The sequence below is a fragment of the Pseudoliparis swirei genome, chromosome 22 (genome assembly GCF_029220125.1).
Source record: "Pseudoliparis swirei isolate HS2019 ecotype Mariana Trench chromosome 22, NWPU_hadal_v1, whole genome shotgun sequence".
Classification (NCBI taxonomy): domain Eukaryota; kingdom Metazoa; phylum Chordata; class Actinopteri; order Perciformes; family Liparidae; genus Pseudoliparis; species Pseudoliparis swirei.
The window spans coordinates 22761172-22777759 of NC_079409.1; the positions used below are offsets into that span (position 1 = coordinate 22761172).

General features: G+C 42.1%; 2 protein-coding genes and 1 long non-coding RNA gene across 17 annotated transcripts in view; 1 reads left to right on the forward strand and 2 right to left on the reverse strand.

The window, feature by feature from the left end:
• The window catches only part of LOC130212581 (solute carrier family 25 member 48-like), a 50891-nt gene extending 45904 nt beyond the window's left edge, over positions 1-4987 (reverse strand). Inside the window, exons 1-2 of the mRNA XM_056443603.1 lie at positions 4899-4987; positions 3491-3676 (exon numbers count right to left, since the gene is read on the reverse strand). The gene's annotated coding sequence lies outside the window, so the exon portion shown is untranslated. The remainder of the gene's footprint in view (positions 1-3490; positions 3677-4898) is intronic.
• Positions 4988-5199: 212 nt separating this feature from the next.
• Positions 5200-7763, reverse strand: LOC130213077 (uncharacterized). The gene is made up of 2 exons (XR_008835442.1): positions 6897-7763; positions 5200-6328 (listed from the first exon to the last, which is right to left on the reverse strand). It is a non-coding gene; the product is annotated as an uncharacterized LOC130213077 (long non-coding RNA).
• Positions 7764-8652: 889 nt separating this feature from the next.
• ulk4 (unc-51 like kinase 4) overlaps positions 8653-16588 on the forward strand; it is an 89759-nt gene continuing 81823 nt past the window's right edge. For 8 of the 15 annotated variants that reach the window (XM_056444963.1, XM_056444967.1, XM_056444964.1 and 5 more), the window contains exons 1-10: positions 8658-8946; positions 10043-10183; positions 10548-10647; positions 11660-11799; positions 11884-12046; positions 12744-12845; positions 13156-13239; positions 13308-13383; positions 15208-15345; positions 15534-15829. In XM_056444963.1, coding sequence (XP_056300938.1) covers positions 10046-10183; positions 10548-10647; positions 11660-11799; positions 11884-12046; positions 12744-12845; positions 13156-13239; positions 13308-13383; positions 15208-15345; positions 15534-15829 — 1237 coding nt within the window. In that variant the 5' untranslated portion in view covers positions 8658-8946; positions 10043-10045. Of the gene's footprint in view, positions 9007-10042; positions 10184-10547; positions 10648-11659; positions 11800-11883; positions 12047-12741; positions 12846-13155; positions 13240-13307; positions 13384-15207; positions 15346-15533; positions 15830-16588 lie in introns of those variants that run through there. The other 7 variants (XM_056444958.1, XM_056444960.1, XM_056444965.1 and 4 more) reach the window with 4 other exon arrangements.

Genomic DNA, 16588 nt, shown 5'->3' on the forward strand with positions numbered 1-16588 from the left:
CTGTATGTCTGTCTGTCTGTCCGCGTGTCTGTCTGTCTGTCTGTATGTCTGCCTGTCTGCGTGTCTACCTGTCTGTCTGTCTGCGTGTCTGTCTGCCTGTTTGCCTGTATGTCTGTCTGCCTGTCTGCCTGTCTGTCTGCCTGTCTGTGTGCCTGCATGTCTGCCTGTCAGTCTGCCTGTCAGTCTGTCTGTCTGCCTGTCTGTCTGCCTGCATGTATGTCTGCCTGTCTGTCTGCCTGTCTGCCTGTCTGTCTGTCTGTCTGCATGTATGTCTGCCTGTATGTCTGCCTGTCTGCCTGTCTGCCTGTCTGTCAGTCAGTCTGCCTGCCTGCATGTATGTCTGCCTGTCTGCCTGTCTGTCTGTCTGCCTGTCTGTGTGCCTGCATGTCTGCCTGTCTGTCTGCATGTATGTCTGCCTGTCTGTCTGCCTGCATGTATGTCTGCATGTATGTCTGTCTGTCTGCCTGTCTGTCTGCCTGCATGTATGTCTGCATGTATGTCTGTCTGCCTGCCTGTCTATCTGCATGTCTGTCTGCCTGCATGTATGTCTGCCTGTCTGTCTGTCTGCCTGCATGTCTGTCTGCCTGTCTGCATGTATGTCTGCATGTATGTCTGCCTGTCTGTCTGTCTGCCTGTCTGTCTGCATGTATGTCTGCCTCTCTGTCTGTCTGCCTGCCTCTCTGTCTGTCTGCCTGTCTGCCTGCCTCTCTGTCTGTCTGTCTGTCTGTCTGTCTGCCTGCCTGCCTCTCTGTCTGCCTGTCTGCCTGCCTCTCTGTCTGTCTGTCTGCCTGCCTCTCTGTCTGTCTGCCTGTCTGCCTGCCTCTCTGCCTCTCTGTCTGTCTGCCTGTCTGCCTGCCTCTCTGTCTGTCTGTCCCTGGTGACATCACCGCGGTTTGGTTAATGATGGAAGCGAAGCTGCAGGTACAGATGGCCGAGAGGAGACAGTTACCAGCACAACACACACACACACACACACACACACACACACACACACACACACACACACACACACACACACACACACACACACACACACACACACACACACACACACACACACACACACACATGGAAGCAAGCTGCAGGTACAGATGGCCGAGAGGAGACAGTTACCAGCACAACACACACACACACACACACACACACACACACACACACACACACACACACACACACACACACACACACACACACACACACACACACACACACACACACACACACACACACACACACACACACACACACACACAAAAATACACATATACGGTACAGTACGTGTCCACACACACACACACTTGGCTGGGAGCTCGTTAACTGTCAGCTTGAGGGAATTGGCTTCAGTCATAAAGAGGAAGTCATCATTAGCTCGCAGCACGGTGGCTCAGTGGTTAGCTCTGTCGCCTCACAGCAAGAAGGCCCTGGGTTCGAATCCCGGTCGTCCCGGTCGTTCCAGGTCCTTTCTGTGTGGAGTTTGCATGTTCTCCTCGTGCCTGCGTGGGTTTCCTCCGGGTCCTCCGGTTTCCCCCACCATCATAAAGACATGCACCGCAGCCTCACCCCGGTTCGTATGGATGAATGAATGTTGGTGGTGGGGGAGGGGCCGTAGGCGCTGAATGGCTGCCACGCTTCCGTCAGTCGGCCCCAGGGCAGCTGTGGCTACTGATGTAGCTCCACCACCACCGGGATGACTGTGTGTATGACTACTGGACTCTGGACTGTAAAGCGACTTTGGGTGTCTAGAGAAGCGCTATATAAAATAAATGCTTATTATTATTATTATTAGAGTCTAAAGTCTCACCTACAGTGTTTCTGATGGACCACATACAGACAGACAGGTATCCACCAGCAGACAGAAACCTTTTACTGCAGTTTGTTAAGGAGACTGTAACTCAGTCCGGCAGGGAGTGGCCACAAACATTGCCTTTATTATTAACTTTACTGTTGATTTAATCAGAATCAGAATCAGAATCAGAAACAGGTTTATTGCCAAAGAATGAATGTTTTCACAAACAAACGAGGAATTTTTTTTGGTGGAAGGTGCAACATTTGGACATGACAAACAACAATCAAGGAGGGAGGAGGGGGAGGAAGAGGAGGAGGAAGAGGAAGAGCGAAGAAGGAGGAGAGAGGAAGGTGGAAGAAGAGGTGGTAGTCCTGGGGTGACAGTCAGTCAGTCCCGGGTCCATTGATGAGCCCGCCCGCAAAAGCAAATTAAACTAATTTATAATCAGTTTTTAACACATATATACATATATACACACACACACACACATACATATATATACAAGTATATTTATTATATATAAAATATATTTATGCACGCAAATATATTCATATACATTTTATATAGATATATGTAAAAAATAATTAATATATAAACTATGTTTAAAATATATAAATTAAAAAAATATATTTTTTTTAATACATATATTTATAAATAGATATTTTATATATATATATATATATATATATTATTTACACACACATATATATATATATAAACACACGCACACAAACACACACATTCAAACACAAACCTACTCACACACAAACACACACACACTTCACACAACCACTCACACACACACACACACTCACAAACACACGCAAACAAAACACACACAGACACACACACAAAAACACGCACACAAACACACACAGACACACACGCACGGACAAACACACACACACACAAAAACACACACACAAACAAACAAACAACACACACAGACACACAAACACAATATGGAGGTAAAGACTGTAGATTCAAGAACATCGTTGTTGTCAATGTGTCGTCCATCTTTACACACAGTGAAGTCACATTAAAACACAGCTGCTTCAACTGTTAATGCGATGGCTCCCTCTGGTGGACAGAGACGGAACGACACTCAACACGAGTATCCAAATCTAAAACACAAGCTAAAGGAAATGAAATAAAATAGGTGCCATCTTCCACTGACCAAAACACTATGTAACACGATAGAACAAACATGACGTGTTTCTTCTATTTGGTATGTATAAAAACATTTCTTATAAAATATAAAAAAGTTTCCTCTCACATCTGAACTACTTGGGTTCAGGGTGGCAACATGATTCTTGTCATAAGCTTGAAGAGGATTGTTTTTGAAGCAGTTCACAAATATCCCTGATACCTAATTAGGTTATGTAGCTTTCCAGATAGACAGACTCCATGTTACACCATCAGCACCTGATGATATAAATATTATAAAAAGCTTGATGCTGTCAGCTCGATAAAAAAGTCCAGCGATCAAATGAGCTTTTAAGACATTTGATCATACTTTTAGGACTGCTTATAGCAGATAACGTCTAGTGATTACCATCTACTTTAACTCTATTCCAACCCTTAAAACACATATATAAATAGGTAGAAAGTAGCTGCAGGAAACAGGAAGACACACATAAAGGTGCATGAGACAGCACAAAGAATCAGTGCAGCTGTTTAGCACCTCAACATGACTGCACATACCTTGTAAACATCCACTTTCTCCCTCATTCTGACAATGTACCTCCAGATTAAACAGCAGCAGTCGTTGTGTCCGGACCTGGACCGACGTCTGCACTCATAGTGACTACTGAGCTTCAGAAGCTCTTCATCCACCTGGCTGCTGGTCTGCAGGGACGTGGAGGTCCTGCAACATCATGGCTGAGCTCTCTGTTGATAGATACAAACCACTGGGTTACCCACAATGCATCTGTCACATGTTGTAGTATTTAAACAAACAAGGAGAATTCCAAGCCATACAGAATATAACCTTAAATAAAACAAATGAATGAGATACAATAGTTTGATTGAAAGAATAAACGTATCAACATGTATATGAATGCGGGCTGGTGCGGGATTAACAGGCGACCCTGCTCACCGGCGACTTTTCAGCCGAACGCGTCCGCTGTTGCCGTGGTTACGACGGCTGTTGGGAAACTCGGACAGAGAACCGGCAACGCTATAGATGTCCTCCTGAATGCCGCTTGGTTTAATTATGTCGCACATAACCTACATGATAATATATAATATACAAAGTAAACAATGCGGCATTTACGAGGACAGCTATCCGTGTCCTCCTCCTATGATCAACAGATGTCTGTAACCACGACAACAACGGACACCTTCGGTTCAAAGTCGCCAGTTAACACGGTCGCTTCTTAAGCCCTAACACCGGCATCTTCCGATGATTTAAAAGAATAATGTGAATTGGAAACCTTCAGTGGCCACATTACCTCCACAGTTAGGACTTCACTTTTCCTTACAGCATCGGTTTTCCTACCGAAAAGAGAGACGCGCTCGGCGAAGCAGTTACCCTTGTTGTAGTGTAGCTTCTAGCTCTGTAGCTTCTAGCTCTGAAGCTCCTAGCTATGTAGCTTCAAGCTTTGTAGCTTCTAGCTCTGAAGCTCCTAGGTCTGTAGCTTCTAGCTGTGAAGCTCCTAGGTCTGTAGCTTCTAGCTGTGAAGCTCCTAGGTCTGTAGCTTCTAGCTGTGAAGCTCCTAGGTCTGTAGCTTCTAGCTCCGTAGCTTCTAGCTCTAAAGCTCCTAGGTCTGTAGCTTCTAGCTCTGAAGCTCCTAGGTCTGTAGCTTCTAGCTCTGAAGCTCCTAGGTCTGTAGCTTCTAGCTCCGTAGCTTCTAGCTCCGAAGCTCCTAGGTCTGTAGCTCCTAGGTCTGTAGCTCCTAGCTCCGTAGCTTCTAGCTCCGAAGCTCCTAGGCCTGTAGCTTCTAGCTCTGAAGCTCCTAGGTCTGTAGCTTCTAGCTCTGTAGCTTCTAGCTCCGCAGCTTCTAGATCCGTAGCTCCTAGCTCCGTAGCTTCTCGCTCCGAAGCTCATAGGTCTGTAGCTTCTAGCTCTAAAAGCTTCTAGCTCCGTAGCTTCTAGCTCCGTAGTTTCTACCTTAGCCTTCTGAGGTCTGCTTCCTTTTTCATGGCTCGTTAACGCCGCCTCTCCCATGTTGAATGTTTTGCCGCCACTCAGTAGCCAACATAGTTAAAGCTACACGATCATCCCGACTGCTTCACTTAGCTATTGTTGCTATGGCGACCGAACTTTTCAGTTAAGGTGCGTTGAATTGCAGCGCGAAAAAATAAATAATTGCACCGCTAGTATGAAAGCGTATATATCCCTGTCTATATTGATTTGTATTATATTTACAGGTACTCCGTCACATGTTATTATGAGAACAACCAAAGACTCGTATGTTTAAAAGCTTTATTTATTTACAATAAAACACTTCTTTGACATGGCAGTTTACATATTTACAAGTATTTACAGGACAATAAAACTATTTAAAACATTGCTATCAGGCCGGCAGAATGCAAAAAGACAGTTATGTCCTAAAACCCACGAGTTTAAATGTGGTTTTAATCCATCAAAGTGATGATTTAGGATGAAAATAGACCTAAAAATGTCTTTCAACTGGTGAGATTAGTAATTCTACATTCATGGTGCAGACCTTTTAAAAACAATAATGTAACTGTGCTGCTCATAGTGTCTGAATGTAATTAAATTCAATTCAGTTTATTTGAAAAGCCCAATTTCACAAATTTGTCTCGGAGTGCTTTACAATCTGTACACATAGACATCCCTGCCCCAAAACCTCGCATCGGATCAGGAAAAACTCCCAAATAACCCTTCAGGGGGGAAAAAAGGGAAGAAAGAAACTTGAACAGGACGGAACCATTGTCAACGCCATTGTTTTTACTATTTTAAAAAGCCAAACTGTCTGCTGTTTACAGTATTTTTACAGTAATTTACAGTATTAAATAAAAAAGGTGAACTGATAATTTACTCGTCAAACTCCCTTTTCTAAATATATGAAATGCAAACATAATATATACAGGTAGATAATACCTTGGAAGGATGTTTAACTAAAATAATGACTATATAGTCATTGAAATAATGAGTAATATAGTCATTAAATAATGGTTATATAATCACTAACATAATGGTTGTATAATCACTAAAAGTTGTGCCACAGTGACAAATATGAACAGATCATGATAACGTTATTGAGTCAAATAAATGATTCACTGACTAGACCTTGAACGCATCATGATGTCATTCAATGTAACCCCGTTAGCTGTTAGCTCTGTTAGCTTTGTTTGCTGTTAGCTCCGTTATTTAGCCTATTAGGATCTTTGAGTGGGTCCAGTGTTAAGCGAAGCTCCTCTCCCCACTCAAGAGTTAAGCTCCTCCCCCCCCAACATGTCTCCTCCGGCCTAGAGACCTCTGAAGAACTGCAGGGAGAGTTCGTAGGTCAGGAACATGGTGGCGCTCATCGGGAAGCCTCGGATGGCGTTGACCGAGGCGCCGCGGAAGAAAACCTGCAACACAAGAACGTTCATGATGAGCCACACGGGGGTATGACGTCATCTTAAAGGTCATGTGGGGGGGAAACAGTCATAAAGTCATGGTAGAGTTTGTGGAAAAGCCATAAAAAAAGGTCCAAACATAGAATCTAAAAGATAAACCTGAAGGACGTCATAATGAAGTATTTGCTGTGTATGAATACTGCTGTAGCCTCCCCTACTTCCTCTAGATACACAGAATATCTGTGATGACCCCCCCTGTGACCACGCGGTCCGGGACGTTTGGCTCCTACATCCTCCTGATAAAGTTTATCGGAAACTGTTGGCGCCTCGATCCCCGTGACCCCCGGACACCCTGACCTCTGACACCGGAGAGAGGCCGCGTGCTGTTGACTTTAGGCCGAGTCGACGGCGGCCATGTTGCAACGATTCAGCCGATGTGACCTCCACGCTACCAACAGTTTATTAACTAAATCAATCGAGGCGGTGTGTTTGTCCGCATTTCTTCACAGGAAGCGACCCGCGTATCGTACCAGAGGATGTTCAGGGACCTCGTATCGATGTCTGGGGATCGGTGCTTTACCTGCGCGCCCTCCGTCTTGTAGCTCTGCATGATGCAGTGCACGATGCCGCGGTACTTCCTCTGCGGGTGGGCGTCGGCCTGCAGACGGCTCTTCACCACGTCGGCCGGCGTCGCCGTGACCCACGAGATAGACCCTGGAGGAGAGAGAGAATCCACCTTCAGATTCCAGTTGCCAAGACTCTGGCAGGGTATCGGGTTGAATACAAATATCAGAGCTGCCAACTTTTCAAAAAACCTTGGAGTGAGATTTTGTCGGGGGTGACCAAAATGTTGCAGCGCACGCAGCCACACACGTTGGTGGCTCAAATATCAGGAAATTTGAATTAATGTGGCGTTGTACCCATGTTGTCCCCATGTTGTACCCTGCACTCTGGCCTGGCAAAGGTCTTTTACGAGGCATCTTTGCTACCTTAAAGAATTAAAATGTGTTTTAATAACTCTACTCTCATTTACAAAAACATGACTAATTCTATTGCACAAATGTCCTGTCTTTATGTTAAATTCTTTATAATACATCTTACTTGTTCAAAGTGCTGTTTGGAAATTTTTTGAGAGGGTCCAATTCCTAGGCCTGCAAATAAAGTGATAAATGCTATGTGGGCAGCCTTAACAAACAATGCTCTGATGTGTTGAGCATGCAGTATACCAAGAGGTTAACAAGGTGCTCTCCTGCTGCTCCTTATGACAGCTGAGTTTACATCACCACACAAAATCACACGCACAAACACAACACATTATTTCAAGATTTAAAGTTTAAGAGAGTGAGAACTTAATTGAACCACATGTCATTAACAGGGCTCTCAAGTTTTGAAGACAGGCAAGAGTGACATATCTATCCAGGATGCTTTATTTTCGTTGGTTGCTGGATTAAATCTTACCCAGATACAACAGATACGGTTTTTTCTGATTGGCTATTGTATAGCCCATTTGTTTTTTTTGATTGGCTGATAAGTGGCTTCTCGCAGCAGAACTCCAGGGGAGCGCTTGATTCCTCCACGGTGAGGGCAGCGCGGCTCATGTTGGCGCGCTGCGGCACATTAAAACATTAAATAGCCGAAAGTTTTTTCAGCGTGAGAAATACGATGTGTGGCGGGAGTGCGTGACGTAAGACCGAAATGCGTGACTGTCACGCTCAATGCGTGACACTTGAGAGCCCTGCATTCACACACCGTAGTCTCTGCTCGTTGTGTCTGTTTGAAAATCTTCTTCTGTTGCTAACTCCGGGACTCTTTTGGGTAAATAGGATGTCTATGCAGCGAATAGGTTTATAGATGCGCTCCTTTGCGCCATCTATCGTCGCGGAGTTTGGAAAGAAAACAACGCGCCTCGGCCCAAAATCACAATTTTTTTTGCCGTGAGAAATTGGTTGTGTGGCGTGAGAGCGTGAAAACATGCAAAAGCGTGTGTCACACGGCGAAACCGTGAGAGTTGGTAGCTCTGAAATATACATATATATATATCAAATATTATATATAATATTATATATAAATATAATAATATAAATATATAATTATTTATGTATAATAATATATAATGATATATAATATATATATATATAATATATTGAAAATGAATATATCTATATTAAATATATATATCATACATATATATTAATATTGTCTGTATGTATATATTAAATTTATATATATATAATATATAGATATCAATATATATCTTAATTAACTTACATTAGTTTCTTTTAACAAAACACAGTGATTTTGAGGGCAACTGTTGCTGTCTTCCACGCACTGCCAGTTGTGTGCACTCTTGTATCCTAGCAACGCGAGGAATATACCATCTGCCTGCGGTCCGGTCAACACCTACAACTTATACATTAAAACTAACCTATATTTTTTAACCGTATGCATGTTTAAATATATTGTAAGTATAGATATGCCTCCTCGTACGCATTAGTGGTAATATAATGACTTTGGTGGTCATATTTAGCTTTAATGTGATCTGAAGCCCGCACGGACACCCCTCTTCACGTTGGAATTAGACCCGTCCGGCACATCGAGCTTCCGCTCACAAACAGCGGGACGCTGAAAAGGTAACTTAACTTCTGAGATAGTTTGATAATAAACGTGAGGGGTCTAAAACACACTAATAAGTAAGTAGTGTGTCTGTGTATAGTTGAATGATGACTTCATGTAGTAACGTTACTTACTTAGTTGGCTGCTGTCTCGTCATAAGCGGACATATGATACAATAAAAGCCAACCATTAGCCTCTGACGTGATAGTTTAAGCTAACGGTAACGCTTAATATGCTTAGCTTATATTATTCACCACCTTGAGGTTAACCATCTATTTCAAACATGGCCATTTAAGACAGTCGTTGAGTGTAGTAGCTATATATTTAGGAGCCGGCTGAAACTGTTATGTGACAGTTTCCCACACGCGAGTCCAACAGGTGTTCTGAAGCTCATTAGCCGTAATTGCAATCGTCATTGACGGGTCGCCATTTTGCATGCGCACGTGGGAGTGTACCCTCACCCTTATTTTAATTTATTCTTTTGACACTTGATAAAATACATTCATGACATCATGACCCAAATATAGTGTCTTCTTTCTACTTAAAGTCTGATGTTGGCCAACGTCAAGCCACGAGAACGGCCACTCGGTTAGCTTTTATGGGTTATGGAATTTTTAGAATATAATTATAGTGTCCTTTGCCGGAGTGTATAACATTATTTTTATTATTAATATTTTAAATGTATTTAATTATTTAATTTATTTATTATTAATATTATTAGATTTTCCTGGACATTTTTTAACCTGCTGGAAATTCACTTTGGTCACGGCCTTGTGTATATATTTAGTTTCCACTGTATATTTAGTATTTTAGTATTGTTATTGTGTTTTGTGTTTTATTTTCATCTTTTATTTTTATTAATGCTCTAAAGTGCACCTGCTGCTGAGATCCTGAAATGTCCCCACGGTGGGACTAATAAAGGATTATCTTATCTCATTTTATTACAGCCAAATGCACAGCATTGATGATGAAGCTACGGTCATGCTGCTTGTGTGGTTTTGTGTCTGACACTTTCCTTGCTTCCTTTCCTCCTTGACGTCCACCTCTGCTCTCCTAACTTCTCAAAATGTCTGAAGTTAATGATTGAGGCGTAGATGCTTGTCTTCTCCACAGCCCATGGAGAACTTCATCCTGTACGAGGAGCTCGGGGCAGGCCCTCGCTCTGTGGTCTACAAAGGAAGAAAGAAAGGCCGTCTCAACTACGTGGCCATCGTCTGCGCCGACAAAGCCAAGAGACCCGAGATCACCAACCATGTAGGATAGATTCTTTAAAACTGTATAAACGTACCAAGACACCTGTTACATTTTCATATTTATATTGTTAGTTCATACATTTGAGTATCGTTGTATTATAAAGCCTGGCATGGCATCACCAGCTTTGAAATCATGTTTTAATAGATTAATGAGAGTTATATTGACTTTAAAAAAATAAGAACTATATACATGACCACATTATCCGTTCAGCAGTGAATGAGTTTGCTAAATTTGAGTCAACATTGTTTCCCAAACTGCTGTGACTCAGATCATATGGGATTCTGCATGTGGAATATTTTAGGGAGAATTCTGCTCAATCAAGAATACCTGCGCGTTCGCTGATGTCTCGTTTCCGTCCTCTCAGGTGCGGCTCAGCCAAGATCTGGATCATCCCAACATCGTATGCTTCTACGAGTGGTACGAGACGAGTAACCACCTGTGGCTGGTCGTGGAGCTCTGTACAGGTCAGTCAACTAACATGCACCTTTATGTGTAATAACTCACTGCTGACTATCAGCTTCAAAAGATGTGAAGTGATTCATATATCTGACAACTGATTATATTTCACAAATAGTGTTAGATTTGTAAACATCATAGTCAATTTACATATTTTTGAAATCCAGGGGCATTAAAAAAGAAATTGGGGCAACTTTTTGAAACTTGTGAAATAACTTTTAACCTTTGTTCAAAAATATAAAATAAACCTTTATTTACAGGATATGAGCAATTGTCATAAAAATTGCAAAAATAAGACTATTAGGCAATAATAAGACTATTAGGCAGTAATAAGACTATGAGGCAGTAATAAGACTATTAGGCAATAATAAGACTATTAGTCAATAATAAGACTATTAGACAATAATAAGACTATTAGGCAGTAATAAGACTATTAGACAATAATAAGACTATTAGACAATAATAAGACTATTAGGCAATAATAAGACTATTAGACAATAATAAGACTATTAGGCAGTAATAAGACTATTAGGCAGTAATAAGACTATTAGGCAATAATAAGACTATTAGACAATAATAAGACTATTAGACAATAATAAGACTACTAGACAATAATAAGACTATTAGACAATAATAAGACTATTAGGCAATAATAAGACTATTAGGCATTCTTATTTCTTTGTGGTTATTTATTGTTATTACATTTTGTAAACAACTATAACTTATTTCTTGTTTTTTTATAATAATAATAAATATTTGTTTTGTGTACCTACCTAGTACAGGCAACACTGATAAGACACACAACAAACAACAAAAACAAACCACTATTAAATGATCTAAGTTATGGGGCATCTGTTGCCCCTCCTGGTGATATCAGGGGCACCATTATATTTCTTCGGGGCAGGTTTGCCCTTTGCCCTTGTGTGTTTCCGACGCCGTTTGTAAACATGTTCTTTACCCAGAATGCATTGTCCCGTTAGCCTCTCTTGCTCTCTTTTTACCCTCATGTCCGTCTCCCAGGCGGTTCCCTGCAGTCTATAATTGGTCACGATGGAGGCCTTCCAGAAGACGTGGTGAGGCGGTTTGGATGGGACTTGGTCAAAGGACTGAAATACATGCATGAGTTGGGAATCATCTTCTCTGACTTGACCCCCGCTAAGGTTTGCTGCTCACGCACGACGAACACACAGCAGCAACATTATGACTAGAGCTGAAGGCGGTGACCCTCCCTTTGTGGCCCCTAGATCCTTCTGGATGGAAGTGGCACCTTGAAGTTTGGTAACTTCTGTCTGTCCAAGGCCGACGGAGAGACTCTGGAGGATGTCTTCACCATGCACTCTTCATCGGAGGAGGCAGGAGAAGAAGATGGAGAGGAGAGTCTTCCCCACACACGGACAAGATCAGAGGGTCTGATGTCCATGTTCTTTACAGCCTGTTGGTTTAGAGGAGTCACAGAGAGACAATGTTCTTTAAAGGCTCTTGGTTCCTCACACATTGTTGTGTTGATCGATGAGGAGTGTGCTGTAGGTTTAGAGGAGTCACAGATAGACAAAGTTCTGATGGATCCAGTAGAACAAGGAATAGAGGAGCTGCTGTAATGTCATTGTGATTATATCAGGAACTAAAAGAGGAGAACATGTTGATACTCTATGAGAGCAAAGTGATCAAAAGAAATCCACTTTCAGCCCGTATTTTAATAACTTTATTTATACAGGACCTTTTTAAAAACAGTGTAAAAAGTACAAAAGCAGAGCAATAAAACCACAACAGTGAGCAAGATAAACTAAAATAAGAGTTAAACCTGATGAAATAGAACAATAGATTAAGAAATAAATCCAATTGTTACGATAAGAACGTATTCAGAAATTAATTTTATTTTTTCTAATAACAAAAGGCAACAAAAACACAACATCACTTAAAAAACAGTCTGTCAAAAAGAAATGGTCAACAAATCTGTTTATTGTTTTACCGTTGGCCAAAATATTGATTAGTAATCACAATTTACCACTTGATGACATAAAATATGAAAGCTAATAAAACATACTCTACATCAAAGTGTAATAAAGATGACTTTTCTAATTCCTGTGTGTGTGTCTGTCTGCAGGTCCTCCAGCTTACAGAGCTCCAGAGGTGTTGAAGGGCTCAGAAACCAACATGAGATCAGATCTCTGGGCCTTGGGCTGCACTCTCTACTACATGTTTACTGGTACACACACACACACACACACACACACACACACACACACACACACACACACACACACACACACACACACTCTCAAACACTCACACAAACAAATACACACACACACTCACACTCACGTACATTGATACCAGCATACACTGAATATTATAAAGTACACAGTGTATATTCATTTATTGTGTTTTTTGATTTGTCTGTTTTCTTGTCATTCAGGATGTTTCTGATAATTAAACTGATGATGTACTGAAATATATAAAAAAGAATAAGCACACTAATTTACGGCTTAATCCGTGAAATAATGTTTTGCTTCCAGGTAAACCTCCGTTCTATTCTGAGAGCTCCGCTGACATCACAGAGATGATCTTACATCAGGAGCCACCACCTCCCAGACCGACAGGTGATGCACGCACACACACACACACACACACACACACCGTTTAAATGACTTCTGTGTGTTTGTTCCAGTGCTCTCAGCCAGTCCTCCCAGTGAGGACTTCCTGAATATTCTGCAACGCTTGCTCAACAAAAACCCAGATGAGCGGTGAGGAGGAGGTTCACACACTTTCTGAACATTAGCTCATTAAAATAAGTTTGATGATTAAAGCAAGTATTAAGTTCTTGACTCAAAAGAAATGGATTGATAGAGAATGTCCAAGACAAAAAAATTGACTTTATGGCAACATTGAATGACCTCAGACTGCTTTTCTATTGCACGCTGAGCTTTGGGTCTAGTTCTTGTGTTTTAATTTAGGGCTGTGCACTTTATCAATAGAGAATAGACAATAAATATCATCTAATATCTCTCTCTCTCTCTCCTATCTATCTCCCATCTATCTATCTATCCATATCTCTCTCTCTCACCATCTATCTATCAGGCATGAGAATCCCTCACCTTTCGGCGAAATTCGCCGTTTTGAAACCAAAATAGGTGACTTACGTGAATCGTGTAGATCCGAAGAGTTTTTGTTTTGGGGTAGGGGGTGGGGGGGGGGGGGTCAATTGGCCGGCTGGTGTTTATGAGATTGGAGTGGGACACGGAGAAAATGTGGAGTGGTGCTCTTCGCAATAAAACATCTTTGATGGGACGTGTCGGGTCTCGGCCAATCAGCGTCAAGATGTCTTCAGCGTTTGGTGGTTTAGGTTAGCTTGAATGCTAGTCCGCTACATCTGCTGCTGTCACGCTGCACGGTGGAGCGATACGGGGACCACTGGTTAAGAGCGATGTGATTTAGCATATTTTTAGTATCGATACTTCATTAAAAGAGTGCGGGATCAGAGCGCACGCGCTGCTCCGTGTCGAGCTGTCTGCGCACACTACGCAGCGAGTGCCGTTAAGTGGCGGAATTTTCGGCTTTAAAAATAAAAATAAAAAAAGATGCCAGAAGTGAAATGTTTAAGTTCAGTCTGTAAAGTTCTGTAACTCTACAGCTGCTCATCCTGATGAACTCTGTATCCTCTGGTCAGAGACTAACGGCCTCATAGTGTATAATCAATGCTATGACGGCTCCATGAAGTTTCATTCATATCTTGTAGGCTAATACTAATATTACTGCCATTTGTTAAGTGTTGAAAAAGTTGGTAAAAAGTGAACCATACAGATATTTTATTTATTACTATTATAAATAAATATACCAGTGTCTTATTTATGGTATACTGTTTTTATGGTATTGTATCAGTATCATGATATTTATGGCAGGTATGGCATAGATTAGAAGATCGTGACAACCAGGTAGAGGCAGAACAGACTCAAGGAACAGACTCATGGAACAGACTCAAGGAACAGACTCAAGGAACAGACTCGAGGGACAGACTCATGGAACAGACTCAAGGACCAGACTCAAGGCTCAGCAGAGCACAAGACTTGAAGACTTGTTCACGCCAACAAAAAAAAGGAAGTTGGTTCATGAATGACCATATTATCCACAATATTACTATTATTATAGGGCCCGATCACTGACTTGGTGTCAGAATGGAGGACCTACAGATTATCATACAACGTCCAACATCGATGTTCGTGAAAGTCACCAGCACCCGCCTGTCCTTCTCACCTTTTTCACCCCTGACCCGTTTTCATGCCTGATCTATATATATATATATATATATATTCATCTCTCTCTCTCTCTAATTCATTTATATATATATATATATCTTTCTCTATATATCTATCTATCTCTCTCTATTGATCGCTCTATCCATCTATCTATTTATCTATCTGTCTATCTATCTCTTTCTATCTCTATGGATTTATCTATATATCTATCTATCCATCTATCTCTATCTCTCTCAAGGTATTCGGTCAAACATCTTGTGATATTTGATTGTCTCTCTCTCTTAATGTTTAGTTTTGTGTCCTCGTGTTCTTCAGGATGGACTGGCCAGAGTTGTTGGGCCACTCGTTCTGGACTCAAGTACAAATGGAGGAAGAAGAAGCAGCAGAAGAAGTAGAGGAGGATGAAGGAGGGGAAATCAGTAGCTGCGAGGGCGTCGTTAAAGCCAGCTTAAGGTGTGTTGATATATTTGCATTCATCTTTATTTTATGGAAGACGTCATACACTTTGAAACACCTTAGAAAATAATGCTCAACAATAACAACACAACAAACCTACAGGCAGAATCACCATATTATTAAATCCAGCTCATGTGACGGTCTCCTCCCGACCCCGAGGAGTATTCATGTTCTCAACTCCACAGACACACGAGGATCCCAGACTCTTTCCCTCCTGGACATGCAGGCCAGCTTTCCAACGCCCAGACGCCCCGGAGGATGTCCAAGAAACTAATCTCATCACGGGCAACAACTCACAGGCCGTCTGACGGGAAGACTGACAGCCAATCAGCTGTCAGACACACCGCCGGCGGAGCTCCGAGGAACAACCAGAGCAGGGAGACGGAGACGGAGAGAGAGAGAGAGGCAGAAGAGGAGCCACAGCTAGCGGGGGCCCAGCAGAGGCACCACACACTGCAGCCGGATACGTCCTTCATGCTCGGTGAGACGACCCTTTGGACTTGTAGGTGTGTTGAGAGGTTGAGGGGGTGTGTGTGTGTTGAGGAGGTTGAGGGGGTGTGTGTGTTGAGAAGGTTGAGGGTGTGTGTGTGTTGAGGAGGTTGAAGGTGTGTGTGTGTTGAGAAGGTTGAGGGTGTGTGTGTGTTGAGAAGGTTGAAGGTGTGTGTGTGTTGAGAAGGTTGAAGTGTGTGTGTGTTGAGAAGGTTGAAGGTGTGTGTGTGTTGAGAAGGTTGAGGTGTGTGTGTGTGTTGAGAAGGTTGAAAGTGTGTGTGTTGAGAAGGTTGAGGGTGTGTGTGTTGAGGAGGTTGAGGGTGTGTGTGTTGAGAAGGTTGAGGTGTGTGTGTGTGTTGAGAAGGTTGAAAGTGTGTATTGAGAAGGTTGAGGTTGTGTGTGTGTGTGTGTGTGTGTGTTGAGAACGTTGAAGGTGTGTGTGTGTGTGTGTGTGTGTGTGTTGAGAAGGTTGAAAGTGTGTGTGTGTTTGTGTGTCTCTCCATATGGTTGATATTGGACATTTAATTTATTCTTCCATTATTACCCGAAGCAAATCTGTTTCTCAACTTGATATTTACTGACAGACGGCAACAACAGACATGATCATCATATAAAGAATATTCACTTCATCCCTTGATCTCCTTTCTTTCTGTGTTTGTTTCCCCATAACCGTTGTCAGATGAGACGGTTGTCTAAATATTCACATGTTGGTCTCATCCTCTTTTCCTCTCATCTGCAGACATTTGAATTG